General features: G+C 51.4%; 2 protein-coding genes across 2 annotated transcripts in view; one reads left to right on the top strand and one right to left on the bottom strand.

Moving 5' to 3' along the window:
- The window catches only part of KCNA7 (potassium voltage-gated channel subfamily A member 7), a 5,155-nt gene extending 1,713 nt beyond the window's left edge, over positions 1-3,442 (bottom strand). The window contains exons 1-2 of the mRNA XM_077747162.1: positions 3,413-3,442; positions 74-331 (exon numbers count right to left, since the gene is read on the bottom strand). Of these exons, the coding sequence (XP_077603288.1) occupies positions 74-331; positions 3,413-3,442 (288 nt within the window). The remainder of the gene's footprint in view (positions 1-73; positions 332-3,412) is intronic.
- Positions 3,443-9,134: 5,692 nt separating this feature from the next.
- The window catches only part of SNRNP70 (small nuclear ribonucleoprotein U1 subunit 70), a 16,507-nt gene continuing 11,261 nt past the window's right edge, over positions 9,135-14,380 (top strand). Inside the window, 4 exon segments of the mRNA XM_077747502.1 lie at positions 9,135-9,337; positions 10,102-10,258; positions 12,115-12,177; positions 12,295-12,349. Coding sequence (XP_077603628.1) covers positions 10,112-10,258; positions 12,115-12,177; positions 12,295-12,349 — 265 coding nt within the window. The 5' untranslated portion in view covers positions 9,135-9,337; positions 10,102-10,111.

Genomic DNA, 14,380 nt, shown 5'->3' with positions numbered 1-14,380 from the left:
GGCCAGATCCCCGTGGACCCCGCTCAGCTCCTCCCAAGCCCCGCCTCTCTCCACCCAGGACCCGCCCCCTCACCGGGCCAGCAGCCGCCACCGCAGCGAGCCCCGGGTTGTCGCGGTCGTTGCGGAAGTCGGGCAGCGTCTCGAGGCAGAAGACGACGATGGAGACGAGGATGACGAGCACGGAGACGACGGCGAGCACGCGCGCGGCCTGCGAACTCTCGGGGAACTCGAAGAGCAGCCAGAGCTGGCGCGCGAAGGCGCGGCGGGGCAGGGGGCGCTCTGGGGGCAAGGGGCNGAGGGCGCCCGCGCGCCCTCTGCCCGGCCGCCCGCCCTTTCCCCCCAGCCGCGGCCGCGCTGCGCTTTCCCTGTGTCTCGCTCTCGCCTGGGATCTCTATTCCTCGTCGCTCCGGGTTGCCGGGGGTGTCTTTCGTCTCTTTTTATGAATGTCCCAGCCCCTGTGTTGCAGTCACAAACTACTAACACGTCTTTCTGTACTCTTCTACGTCTCTGCGTCTGGCTATGTCTTCACTTTGGGTGTCTGGTGAGGGGTGTATCTCTGGGTATCTATCCCAGTGAGCTTCGCACTTCTAGAGGATTCAGTGCTTGGGGGCCTGTGGCAGTTGTCTGTGTCTTGGTCTCTCTGGATCTCCGTCTTTGATTCTTGTATCTTAGGGGTGTGCCTCTGTTTACCTCTGTCTCCCGCCTCTGTCGGGGTTTCTTCTCATGATCTCTTAGCCCTCTGTCTCTGTCGCGGGGTTTCCGTGGGGGAGCCCCCCACTTTGGGTCTCTTTCCTTGCATTTCTGAGTTATTGCGAGTGTCTGTCTCAGGGCCTCTGGAGAACTCCGGGTCTCTGGAGTCCTATCTCTGAATCTCTTTCTGACCTTAACTGTAGATCGGCTCTGCCACTGGCCTGGTGGTTGCCCCGTCCCGGAGACGCTCCAGCAGCTGCAAGCCGTGAGCGTGTGCGCCCCACACCCCTTTCCGTCGCCAAGGTCTCCACCTGTATTCTCGGTCAGGCAGACATTGAGACACAGTGAAGGCGGAGCTGTCACCCTGGATAGTGCAAACGGAGGCCGAGCCTGCCAGGGACAGGTGGCGGGGTGGGCTGGGGAGATGCCGCAGGGTCACTCGAAGGGACCAAAGGACAGACAGACGGTGGCCTTCCAGCCACCGGTATCCTATGACATCGCGTAAAAATAGCCGCGGCTGATAGGTTTGGGGAGAAGTGGGGATAGGTTACCCGGACTCCAGGGAATGGGGTCCCGCGCGCCCTCTACCGGCCAAGTGCAGAGAAGCACTAAGGCGGCGACTCCCTCCGAATGCCGGCCCCCTCCTGTGTACAGTTTCTGGGAAGCAATGTCACCCTCCTTCTGGATTTTGTGTCCCTCTTTCTGGGTCTCTGTCTTACCTCTCTGTGTGTCTGTGTTTCTGTCATTCTCAGAGACCCACAAGGAGACTCGTCTTTGTGGTGTCTGAACTCTGTGAACTGAACCCTTCTCCCTGCAGCCCTGCCTTACACCCTCATACTTTACACCCTCCTTTCCCAGGTGCTCCTTTTTGCCGTTTCTAGACCGTTCTTCCTCCCACTGACTTTTAAATCTTTTTAAAGTAAGCTCTATACCCACCACCATGGGGTTTGAACTCACAACCCCAAGATCAAGAGTCTCATGCTCCACCCAGCCAGCCAGGCACCCCCTCCCCCAGCTCTTTTGAAGCTTAAGCTACCCACGGACACTTTCCCGTCCTTCCTTACTGAACTCATCCCTTCCCTTCTGGCCACTCCTCCTCTTTCATGGAAGATTTGAGAACCTGGCTTCCTATTCCCCCTTCTAAAACTACTGTCATAGGGGCGCCTGGGTGGCTCAGTCAGTTAAGCGTCCCTCTTCAGCTTAGGTCATGATCTCGTGGTTCTGAGTTCGACCCCTGCGTCTGGCTCTGTGCTGACTTCTCAGAGCCTAGAGCCTGCTTCGGATTCTGTGTCTCCCTCTCTCTCTGCTCCTCCCCAACTTGTGCTCTCTCTCTCTCAAAAATAAATAAACATTAAAAAAAAAAAAAGGCCACTTTCGGCCCCGCTCTTTTCCTTGGGACACCTGCGCAGGCCAGGCCAGATGGTGAGGTCCGTGTGGAGAGGCCGCTAGGTTCCTGGCCCCCGGCTGAGACTAAACTCACAGCTGATCGTAAATCAGGCTTGTGACTGAGCCACCTGAAGGACCACGTTCTCCTGTCCCGCTGACGCTCAGGGAGCAGAGCTAAGACCTCCCTCAGGCCACACTGCCCACCTCCAAGCCCTGTCGGGACTGCAGACCCGGGACTGTCGTAAATGATCCTTGTTGTTTTCGACCACACAGTCTTTGGGTGGTTTATTAGAAACACCGTGGCAACAGATCATGGAAACATGGCCTCTTGGTACACTGAGCCCATCACGTCCACCCAGCTCGCTCTCTCGCCTACCGCAGCCATCTATGATCTTTTTTTTTTTTTTTGGAAGTTTTATGAAGCCACAATTCACATATCGTAAAATCCAACCATTTAACCTGTATGACACCGGGTTTTTTGTGTATTCCTAGGAGTAGTACATCCACCCCAATCCACCCGAGAACATTTTTGGTAACCCTCACAGATACTTTGTTCATTCGTCACCCCCTACACGGGCCACCCGCTTTCATGGTCATACCCTTGTTCTTGTCCTTACTAGTAATGACATACCCTCCAAACTGTTTGTTTATCATCCCGTGCTCTCCTTTTCCCCATCAACTGAATTGAAAGACTTTCGAACCTGCCAGCACATAGAGTGCATTGACCCTGTTCTCTTTTCTTTTAAAATTTTTAAATGTTTATTCGGTTTTGAAAGACCAAGAGAAACAGAGCGTGAGTGGGGGAGGAGCAGAGAGAGAGGGAGACTCAGAAAGAATCTGAAGCAGGCTCCAGGCTCTGAGCTGTCAGCACCGAGCCCGACGCAGGGCTCGAACCCATGAACCATGAGATCACGACCTCAGCCGAAGTCAGATGCTTAACCGACTAAGCCCCCCAGACGCCCCGACCCTGTTGTCTTTTCATTGCCTCTGGCTCCCCCACCTTGTCCTCTCTTCCTTCTTTTCCTGCTTCCACTGTCCCACGGGCCACCCATAAAATCCCTCACTTTCCCATGTCTTAAACTCCCTTGGCTTATGACCCCCTCCAGGGCACACTTGTAGCTGAATCCAAGTCCTTCTGGTAAATCCTTCTCTCATCTACTCTGTGCCTCCCTGGGGAGCCTTGATGGGGAGGGGGCGGGGGGGGCTGGACCCCACATCCCAAGCCCTGCCTGTGACCCTGGTACATTTCCCTCATTAGGGTACCCTCTGCCTCCCCAAGATGCCTGTTAACCCATCTTTCTTCTTCAATCCCCCACAGCACCCTGGAGCTCCTCACCCGCAGGAAGCTGATCACCTCACTCCTCATCCCACTGAAAACACAGAAGCTAGCAGAAGCCCTAAAGATGTCCACCTCCTAATCCTGGGGACCTTTGAATCTGTGACATCATATGGCAAAAGTGAGACTTTGTGGATGTGATTAATTCAAGGCTCTTAAGTTGGGGAGATTCCCTGGATGATCTGGGTGGGCCCAATGTAATCCTAAGGGTTTCTGTAAGAGGAGGGTGGGAAGGTCAGATTCATAGAAGATGTGAGGATAGGAGTAAAGGTCAGAGAGAAGATGTGACAGTGCCATCTTTAAAGAGGGAGGAAGGGGGGCCGCTGGGTGGCTCAGCCGGTTAAGCATCCAACTCTTGATTTTCGGCTCAGGTCACGATCTCATGGTTCATGTGTTCATTTTTGAGTTGGAGCCCCTCAACTTTTTTGAGTTGGAGCCAACTCAACTTTTGAGTCCAGCCGCCGACTGAACCACCCAGGCACCCCACGAACCATGAACTCAACACTTTTTAAGAATACTGGTCATTTATACTGTAGATTGTCCTTCAATTTGTTTATCTGGTGTTTGATCTTGACTAGAGAATGACTATAGAGGGTTTTTCTTGGGGGAGGGGGGTATACCACAGAAGTGAAATTCCCTTCCCATCATATATTGTAGACACATGATATGTCTAACTGCAGGTGTTTATTAACTTAGATCAGTTGGGTACAGTAATATCTGCTGGGTTTCTCCACTGTTACTATTTTTTCCGTTTGTAATGAATGAATGTTTGGAGAGCCGTCTCTTTTGTTCAGTCATGTTTATTGAGGTTGACTTGACCTACAATCAAAATCACCCTTCATAGTGTATTTTTGTGAGTTCCGGCCAGCGCGTACAGCCACGTGACTGCCAGTACAAATCAAAACACCGAATCGCTCTGTCACTCCTTGAAAGTTGCCTCTTGCCCTTTCTAGCCAACCGGTTCCCAACTTCCAGCTCCCAGAAGCCACTGCTCTGTTTTCTCTCCCTCTGTTCCTGCGGGGTTGTCTTTTCCAGAATGTCAAAGAAACAAAACCATACAGCGTGGAGCCTTGTGAATCAGGCTTCTTTCGCTTAGCAAAACGCATCGAAGATTGTTTCCAGTCGTGTCTGTGAGTCAGTAGTATTCCAAGTCACGGATTGGTGCTCATTTGTTTACCCATCCACAGTGTAGACATTTGAGTTCCATTTCGGTTTTGATGATTATGAATAAAGCCGCAATGAAAATCCATGTAGAGGGGCGCCTGGGTGACAATCAGTTGAGCGTCCAACTTCGGCTCAAGTCATGATCTCACAGTTCGTGAGTTCGGGCCCCACGTCAGGTTCGCTGCTGTCAGCCTGTCAGCACAGAGCCCACTTCGGATCCTCTGCCCCTCTCTCTCTGTCCATCTCCCGCTCACGCTCTCTTTCTCAAAAATGAATAAAACATTCAAAAACACCCATGTATGTGTTTACCTGCGAATGTGTTTTCAGATCTCTCCAATAAGTAATAAGAATGGGTTTGCTGCAGGGCCCCTGGGTAGCTCAGTCGGTTAAAGGTCTGATGTTGGCTCAGGTCATGATCTCACAGTCCATAAGCTTAAGCCCCGCATCTGGCTCTGTGCTGACAGCTCAGAGCCTGATCCCTGCTTTGGATTCTGTGTCTCCCTCTCTCCCTGTCCCTCCCCCACTTGAACTCTGTCTCTTTCTGTTAAAAATAAATAAACAGGGGTGCCTCGGTCGGTTAGGCATCTCACTTTGGCTCAGGTCATGATCTCACAGTCTGTGAGTTCAATCCCCGTGTCGGGCTCGGTGCTGACAGCTCAGAGCCTGGAGCCTGCTTCAGATTCTGTGTCTCCCTCTCTCTCTGCCCCTCCCTGGCTCATGTTCTGTCTCTCAAAATAAAGACATTTTAAAAAATTAAATAAATAGGGGCGCCTGGGTGGCTTAGTCGGTTAAGCGTCCANGAGTTTGAGCCCTACGTTGGGCTCTGTGCTGACAGCTCGGAGCCTGGAGCCTGCTTCAGACTCTGTGTCTCCTTTGGTCTCTGCCCCTACTCCTCTACTCGTGCTGTCTCTCTTTTTTTAAAAAAATAAACAAACATAAAACAATAATAAATAAACATTTAAAAAACTGAAAAAAAGAATAGGCTTGCCGGGGTTGTATGATAAATGGACACTTAACTTTTTTTTCCCCCATCAGGAGACAATTACATCATAAGGCTTTTATTTTTTATTTAATTTTTTTTTTTCTAGGAGAGAGAGAGAGACAGCGTGAGCAGGGGAGGGTCAGAGAGAGAGGGAGTCACAGACTGAAGCAGGCTCCAGGCTCTGAGCTGGCAGTCAGCACAGAGCCCGACGCGGGGCGCGAACCCACGAACTGCGAGATCATGACCTAAGCGAAAGTCGGACGCTTAACCGACTAAGCCACCCAGGCGCCCCTAATTTTTTAAAAACTTTTCTTAACATTTATTTCTGAGAGAGAGAGAGCATGAGAAGGGGAGGGTCAGAGACAGAGGGAGACACAATATCCGAAACAGGCTCCAGGCTCTGAGCTAGCTCTGAGCACAGAGCCCGACGCAGGGCTCGAACCCACGAACAGTGAGATCATGACCTGAGCTGAAGTCGGCCGCCCAACCGACTGAAGCACCCAGGCGCCCCTTATTTAATTTTTTGTAACACAAGACTTTCTTAATGTCTTTTCTTTTTTCTTTTCTGTTGGCTTCACACCCAGCGTGGGGCTTGAACTCATGACCTGGAGATTAAGGGTCACGCACTCTATGAACTGAGCCGGCCAGACACCCTTTCTTTTATATTTAAAAAAAAAAAACAAAATCTTCCTTGACTTCACCTCCCTCCCCTGGTATTACTGTCTCTCTCTGCTCCCGTTGCCACAAAACCTCTTTAAAGCCTTTTACCCCCCCAGAGGTCTTCACCAGATTTCCCCCTGCCTTGTCAGGTCACCCACAGTTGCCAGACCTCAGCTGGGATCTGTCGCATTCCTCGGCAGCACTAGACTCGAACTCTGCCTCCTGAAGCACTTGCCTTCTTGACTCCCTGGATACCCAAGTCTCCTAGTGTTTTCCTTACATTAAAAAAAAAACAAAAAAAAAAAAACAAAAAACAACTTTCTTAATTAAATAAGTTGTGGGGCGCCTGGGTGGCTCAGTCGGTTAAGCGTCCGACTTTCGCTTAGGTCACGATCTCGCGGTTCGTAGGTTCAAGCCCCGCGTAGGGCTCTGTGCTGACTGCCAGCTCAGAGCCTGGAGCCTGTTTCAGTCTGTGACTCCCTCTCTCTCTGCCCCTCCCCTGCTCACGCTGTCTCTCTCTCTCTCTCTCTCTCTCTCCTAGAAATAAATAAAACATTAAAAATTTTTTAAAAAATTAAATAAATTGTTTTAAGTTTATCTATTTTGAGAGAACCAGAGAGAGTGAGCAGGGGAGGGGCAGAGAGAAAGGGAGAGAGAATCCCAAGCAGGTTCCGCACTGTCAGCGCAGAGCCCCATGTGAGGCTCAAACTCACAAACTGTGACATCATGACCAGAGATGAAACCAAGAATCGGACACTCAACCGACTGAGCCACCCAGGCGCCCTTCTTACATTAAAAAAAAAAAAAGAAAAAAACCTTTAAAAAAAAAGTTTTTTATTTATTTTGAAAGAGAGAATGGGGGAGGGACAAATAGTAAGAGGGAGAGAATCCCAAGCAGGCTCACACGTGGAGCTCAAACCCATCAACTGCGAGATCATGACCTGAGCTGAAGTCAGATGATGAGCTGACGGAGCCACCCAGGCGCCGTTTTCTTCCCACATTTGCAGTCACTCCTGCTCGGTCCCCTTTGCTGGGTCTTCCTGCTGTTTCTGAACTGTCAGGGGTGGGGAGCCTTGGGACTCAGTCCTCACACTTCTTCTATTCCCCATCTTAGCTTCTCTCGTCTCCCACGTGAGTTCATTCAGTCCCATGGCTTCAAATACCAACTCTAACCCAAGGGCTGCCAGATCTAGGGTTCCAGCCCCAGACTCCTCTGTGGCTGTCATGCACTCCAATGTGACAACAGCACCTGAGTGTCAAACAGACATCTTTGCCATGTCCAAACCCAGAGCTGTGAGGTCAACCGTGAGCCCTCCTCAATAACCCCCCTCCATCCCCATCTCCTCTCTCGAAATCAATGGCACGGGGGTGCCTGGGTGGCTCAGTTGGTTAAGAGTTTGACTTTGGCTCAGGTCATTATCTCATGGCCTGTGAGTTCGAGCCCACCATTGGGCTCTGTGGGGTTTTTTAAATTAAATTGTTTTACATTTATTTATTTTTGAGAGACAGAGTAAGACAGAGCGTGAGTGGGGGAGGGGCAGAGAGAGAAGGAGACACAGAATCTGAAACAGGCTCCAGGCTCTGAGCAAGTGTTCAGCACAGAACCTGACGCGGGCCTCAAACCCACGAACCGTGAGATCATGACCTGAGCCGAAGTCAGATGCTTAACCAACTGAGCCACCCAGGAGCCCCATCGGGCTCTGTGTTGACAGCTCAGGGCCTGAAACCTGTATCGGATTCTGTGTGTGTGTGTGTGTCTCTCTCTCTCTGCCCCTCCCCTGCTCATGCTCTAGCTCTCTCCCAAAAATAAAATAAAAACATTTACAAAATTAAATAAAATCAATGGCACCATCAATCACCCAGTTGCTCAGCCTACAGTCAAGGAATACTGAGTATTACTATTATAATTTTAAAATGTATTTATTTTGGGGAGAGCACAAGCGGGGGAGGAGGAGAAAGAGGGGGGCAGAGGATCTGAAGTGGGTTCTGCACTGACAGGCTGACAGCAGCAAGACTTATGCGGGGCTAGATCTCTGGAAGTGTGAGATGATAACCTTAGCCCAAGTGGGACACTCAACAGACCGAACCAGCCGGGTGCCCCAGGATTATTCCTATTATTTTTAAAAAAATTTTAAATGTTTATTTTTGAGACACACACACACACACACACACACACACACACACACACACAGTGAGTGGGGGAGGGGCAGAGAGCGAGGGAAACACAACCTGAACCAGGCTCCAGGGTCCGCGGTGTCAGCACAGAGCCCCATGCGGAGCAGAACTCACAAACCTGGAGATCATGACCTGAGCGGATGCTTAACGGACTGAGCCACCCAGGCTCCCCTGCACTATTTTTCTTTATTGTGCTGGCCACAAACCTCAATTTATTCTTTTTTAAATGCCTTTATCATCTCCCCAGTACAACGTAAGCTCCAAGAAGAAAAACACTTTGCCTTGGTCATGTGCTGAATCTCCAGAGCCCAAGCAGTGCCTAGCATTACTCTAGGCGCTGGGTGAACAATTACTGATCTAACAGGTAGCCTTCAATGTAACATCAATCACATACGGACTCTTTGCAAAGCGGCGGAGGGGTATTTTGTCGTACAACGCACGCATGCGTACAAAATCCGGGAAGTGTGTTAGGGGAAAGGGGCGGAGCATCGCGGAGTCTCGCGCACAGAGGCGGTTGGAGCCCAGAGCGGAAGGTGGTGGGGGCTGGGGCTTGGTGCGGTACCCGCGTGCGCACTGCGTCCTGCAGCCCGCCGCGGCAAAGGAGTTTAAGGTGCCCGTGGGCGGGGAAGTGACCTCGCGCGTGCGCAGTGCCAGCGGCGCCGGCAGGTCCCTGTGTGTGGGTTGTTCTGGCTCGCGCCGCGCGTGCGCAGCGGAGACGGCGGAGGGATTTGAGGCTGGCTCCACCCCCTGCCCCTGTCGCGAGCCGAGGCCGCGCGGGCTCGTGAGCAGCGGCCTGGTACGCGCGGTGGGCGGGCGACTGAGGGAGACCGACGCGGACGCCGCCGGAGTCGAAGCCAGACCGGGAGTCCCTGCTGCTGAGGGGCCGCCGCAGCCGCCGCGAGCCCCCGGACCGTCGCCAGGCCGAGGAGGGCGCCGCGCGGCGGGTGAGTGAGACTGAGTGGCCTTACCGGGTGCGGGGCCGCTACCCACAACCCCGTGCGGTGGGCCCTTGTCGTTTCCCCGCGGCCGGGCCCTCTTCCCGCGCCACCGCCGCAGGACCCTTCTGCACCCCTTACCCAGAGTCCTCTGGGCACTGAGGCCCTCTTCCCACAGCTCACCCGCGGTCCCTTACCCACAGGCCCTTGCGGTGTGTTGCCTTTTTCTTCCTCGCCTCCGCGGCCTCCTGGACCCTTACCCATAATTCCTTTCGTCTTTGGGGGCCTAGGTCTATTACCCACAAGCCCCTGGCTCAAGGGGCTTGTTGCTTATGCGCTTCTTCCCTTGATCGGGGACTTCTTGTGACCTTCGCCCCCATAACCTGTTCTCCAAGGTGCGGGACCACCCACGCCGCCATTGCTTTGGGCCCTCCTCGTAAGGATCCTTGAGCCTCCCCCCGCCCCTCCTCCCCCCAGCTTACAGGGGGCTTCTCAGCCACACGGCTCCTTGCTCGGGACCCTGAGACTCAGCTCCTCATCGGTTCTTTTTCAGTCATTGTTTCCCTCACCGGCCTCGCCCTCACAACAGCCTCTCCCCAAGAACTTGATATTTCTCGTTCAGATTTCCTCCTTTCCACTGAGCCGTACGATCGTTCCATGTTCTTACAGACCTATCTTAATACTGAGATCTTACTCTTCTTTCTGTTTTTGGGGGAATTGTAGGGGCTTCATCTTCACCCAGTAAGCCTAACACGAGGCTCTTCTCCTTTCAGACTTGGCAAGATGACCCAGTTCCTGCCACCCAACCTTTTGGCCCTCTTTGCTCCCCGTGACCCTATCCCGTACCTGCCACCCTTGGAGAAACTGCCACATGAGAAACACCACAATCAACCTTACTGTGGCATTGCACCCTACATCCGAGAGTTTGAGGTGAGTTGGCCGAGCAGACCCGGAGTGGTTTGGGTTCAGAGGCCGGTGAGCTGTATTTGGGACACCAGTTTCTGGCCACTTTCTAGCTCGGTAATTTAGGCGGGGGACTTACTCTCTCTGATCTTCGGTTTCTGTGTCTTAAATGGGGTTGATCATGCGTTTCTTGCAGGGTTTTTGTGAAAATGCAGTAACCGGCAGCTGAAGATTCAGGTTCTAGGGTCAGGCAGACCTTGGCACGTCACGGATCAGCCCTGTGACCTTGGGCCAGTGGTGTATTCTCTTAGTGGATTTCTTCGTTTTTAGTCAAGGGATGATATTTTTCTCACAATATCAGTGGAGAATTAACTGCAGCACTCGTTACAGGGCTTGCCGCCAAGTAGTCGCCAGAACGTTGGCGTTACCGTGTTGACCAGTTGTGTTACTACTAGGATGATGTTCAAGTGGGCTTGAGGATTGCAGCTCTGTAAATGCAGGGAAAACACAAATAAGTAACTTGGGCCCCGGGGCCTCCGTGTTTTGGTTTTGTTTTGGTTTTTGTTTTTCATTTGTACAACTGGCACAGCCACATCCACCTTGTAAGGTGCATCAGAGCACACCTGAGAAACGCTGGCACTCAGCCAGAAGTCAGAAGTGGAAAGTTCTGGCGTCACGTAAGAAAGGGAAGCTGAAGNTTGTCAGCATTCAAGAGTCTCTCATGGTTTGCCTCTCTCCCTTTCCCCCACCATTTCCCCCTTCTTCTCCCCCTTGTTCCTCCGTCAGGTTCCTCCTAATCCTCCTATACGTGCAAACATATGATATTTGTCCTTCTCTGCCTGTCATTTTCCTCGTATCTTTAAAGAAAGATCACAGAATAAAAGATCAAGTTTTTATTTTTTAATGTTTTATTTCCTTTTTTAAAAAGTGTTTTATTTTAAAAAAATTTTTTTTAACGTTTTATATATATCTGAGAGAGAGAGAGAGAGACAGCGTGAGCAGGGGAGGGTCAGAGAGAGGGGGAGATACAGAATCTGAAACAGGGTCCAGGCTCTGAGCTAGCTATCAGCAGAGCCCAACGCGGGGCTTGAACCCATGAACTGCGAGATCATGACCTGAGCCGAAGCTGGACGCTTTACTGACTGAGCCACCCAGGCGCCCCAATGTTTTATTTATTTCTGGGAGAGAGACAGACAGACAGATGGTGAGCAGGGGAGGGTCAGAGAGAGAAGGAAACAGAATCTGAAGCAGCCTCCAGGCTCTGAGCTGGCTGTCAGCACAGAGCCCAACGCGGGGCTTGAACCCATAACCGTGAGGTCATGACCTGAGCCTGTCAGATGCTTAACCGACTGAGCCACCCAGGCGCCCCGCCCCTTTTATTTCTTAACTACATTTATTTTAGAGAGGAGATAGTGTACGAGTGTGCGTGTGCACAAGCAGGGGAAGGGCAGAGAGAGAGGGAGACACAAAATCCAAAGCGGGCTCCAGCCTCCGAGCTGTCAACACAGAGCCCAAGGCAAGGCTTGAACTCATCAACCATGAGTTTGTGATCTGAGCTGAAGTCTGACACCTAACCGGCTAAGCCACCCAGGCGCCCCAAGATCAAGTTTTTATTAATTTCAGCGGGCATGAAAGTACTCTGTGAGATTGCTGTAGAAGTTTCTGAATCTTCTGATTACTCTGCTGGTCACAGACCAGGAACAGTTGGTGAATGGCATTGTTCTGTGGACCGTGTTTTGACGCTGTTCCCCCAACTCCACTGGCCTGGGAATTGTCCATATTTCCTTGTTAGTGAGTGGCTGAGGTATTGTGTTTTCTAGATGGGTGTACCTTGCAGTTTCCCCTTGTCTCTCCTACCCTGTCACCTTTCTCCTTGTTCCCAGGACCCTCGAGATGCCCCTCCCCCAACTCGAGCAGAAACCCGGGAGGAACGCATGGAGAGGAAGGTATGTAATTTTCGTCTCTTGGCCACGTGTCTTTTTGCCACTTTCATTCTCTCCAGGATGTTCCCTGACATCAGGGCACTTTTGTCCGCATTCAGTTGTCCAACTTTTTCCTGACAGAGACGGGAAAAGATTGAGCGGCGACAGCAGGAAGTGGAGACAGAGCTAAAAATGTGTAAGTCTGTCTTCCTCTCCCATCTCTTTTTCTTCAAACCCTCTTGTGTTTCTCTCCCACTGATCCAGCTCAAGATTCTCATTGGGGAAGGTGGGGTGGTTCACGTTTTTAGCCCACGAAGTCGGTCAAGCACTGTGTTTGGTTTAGGCACGTAAGAAGTACTGCATGGGGTGAGGCTTGGCGGGAAGGGAGGCCACGTACCGCGGGCTGCTCACTGCTCAGGGGAGCGCACTCAGGCCCCGCCACCAGCTGCGTGGGAGGACAGACCGCTTGCAGTCAGTCATCAACCAGACTTCACAGAGGGTCACCTCAGTCTCAAGTGGCCCTTTCTTGTTGGAGTAAGGACGTTGTAGTTGGAAGACATGGTCTTTCCTTCTACACCCGTGAGGTGAGGAATCTTGTCATTTTGGACCTTACTCCCTGGAGTGGGACATTTCCTTGGGGCTGTTGTGCAGATGTCGGACATCTAAAGGCCTGGATATCCAGCCGAGAGCTCTCTGAGCACTGACTCACTAGGGCTGCCTTTCGGTCCCTTCTCAGATGCCTCCAAGGCATCTCAGACCCAGTGTCCAAACCTCATTCAGAATTACCTCTTCCTACCCACCCACCCATCTGCTCTCCTTGGATGTTTCCTTCACTGGAACTTGGCCATGTAGCCTTGCAAGTCATGGTCTCTGTTGTTGCCACCTAGTTTGTTTTAACACTTTCTTTCCTCCTCTCTTCAGTCTGTCACCACGACCAGTCCCTGTTACTCTCTGAATGTCCCAGATCTGACCCTTTTCTCCATGTTTCTTACCACTCAGGTTGCCTCTCATCTGGACATACAGTAACCATCTAACTGGTTTACTTACGTGTCTGTCTCCACCAGGTTCTTTGGATCTTTTTAAAGTACAACTTTCTCTCGTTTTCTGGTAACAACTTCCATTTGGTCTTGGCATAAAGACCAAAGTCTCTTTCCTGCCCCTTGTTCCAGACTTGTTGTGCACTGTGCTTCCCACTCTAGCCACAGCGGCCTCTTCTCACGCCTCATTCTTGCTGGATGGCCCCCTGGCACTGGGCTTTTGCCCAGGCTGTTCCCTAGTCTCTGACGACACCTTGGTTTATGTGTAACAGCTCTTTGTATCCCTGTTCAGCTGTCGCTTCTCAACGAAGCCTCTCGTGACTTCCGCTCAGGTCAAGTCACCTTGTTTGCTGAAAGCCCTGAGTCCAGCTACCAGTTGGTCGCTTCGGTCTGCAGGGGGGATTTGAAGAGCATCTCCATCTCTGCATTGTGGGTCCACAGCTGCTCTAAGAGAGCAGGGTTTGGATGAGATTGCTCATCACCGTGGCCCCACCTCCGCTAGGGCCTAGCACACAGAATTGTGGGCAGCAGTGAATTGGGGGAGTCTTGGCTGCAGTGCTAGGGCACAGGCCTTGCAGCCTGGCCACGTGCGTTGTAACCCCGATCCTGCTGCTTAACTGCCAGGTGGCCTTGGATAAATCACTTCCCCACTTGGAAGTTATTTTCCACATTTTAAGGATGGGATCTTGGTATGTTAAACGACATCATGAAGATGCAGTTGGTCGAATTCAGAATGTGGGAAATGATATAAAACAAAGTTATAACCCAATTTCTTAAATAAAGGACAAGGAGAAAGAGCAGGGAGCCCTTTCGAGGTCTGATTAAAGAATCAAAAGATCAGTCAAGCAAGTGATGTGTGTGGAGCTTGTTTGGACCCTGATTTAAATGATCTAACTGTATTGTTAAATCATCTAACTGTATTGGAGCGCCTGGGCTGCTCAGTCACTGAAATGTCTGACTTTGGCTCAGGCCTTGATAATCATGGTTTGTGGGTACAAAGCCCTGCATCAGGCTCTGTGCCCTCAGCCTCAAATCTCTGTCCTCCCTGCCCCACGCATGTGCGCTTTCTTTAAATAAGCATTACAAAGAATGAGCTAACTAGAAAAGTGTAGTTTTAAAAATAATGGACCATATTTGAACCTTGGGTTTCAGGTTAAGGATCTGACCTTAACTTTTTTTTTTTTTTTTTT

The sequence above is a fragment of the Crocuta crocuta genome, unplaced genomic scaffold (assembly GCF_008692635.1).
Source record: "Crocuta crocuta isolate KB4526 unplaced genomic scaffold, BGI_CrCroc_1.0 scaffold334, whole genome shotgun sequence".
Classification (NCBI taxonomy): Eukaryota; Metazoa; Chordata; class Mammalia; order Carnivora; family Hyaenidae; genus Crocuta; species Crocuta crocuta.
This window is presented reverse-complemented; position numbering and strand designations above follow the sequence as displayed.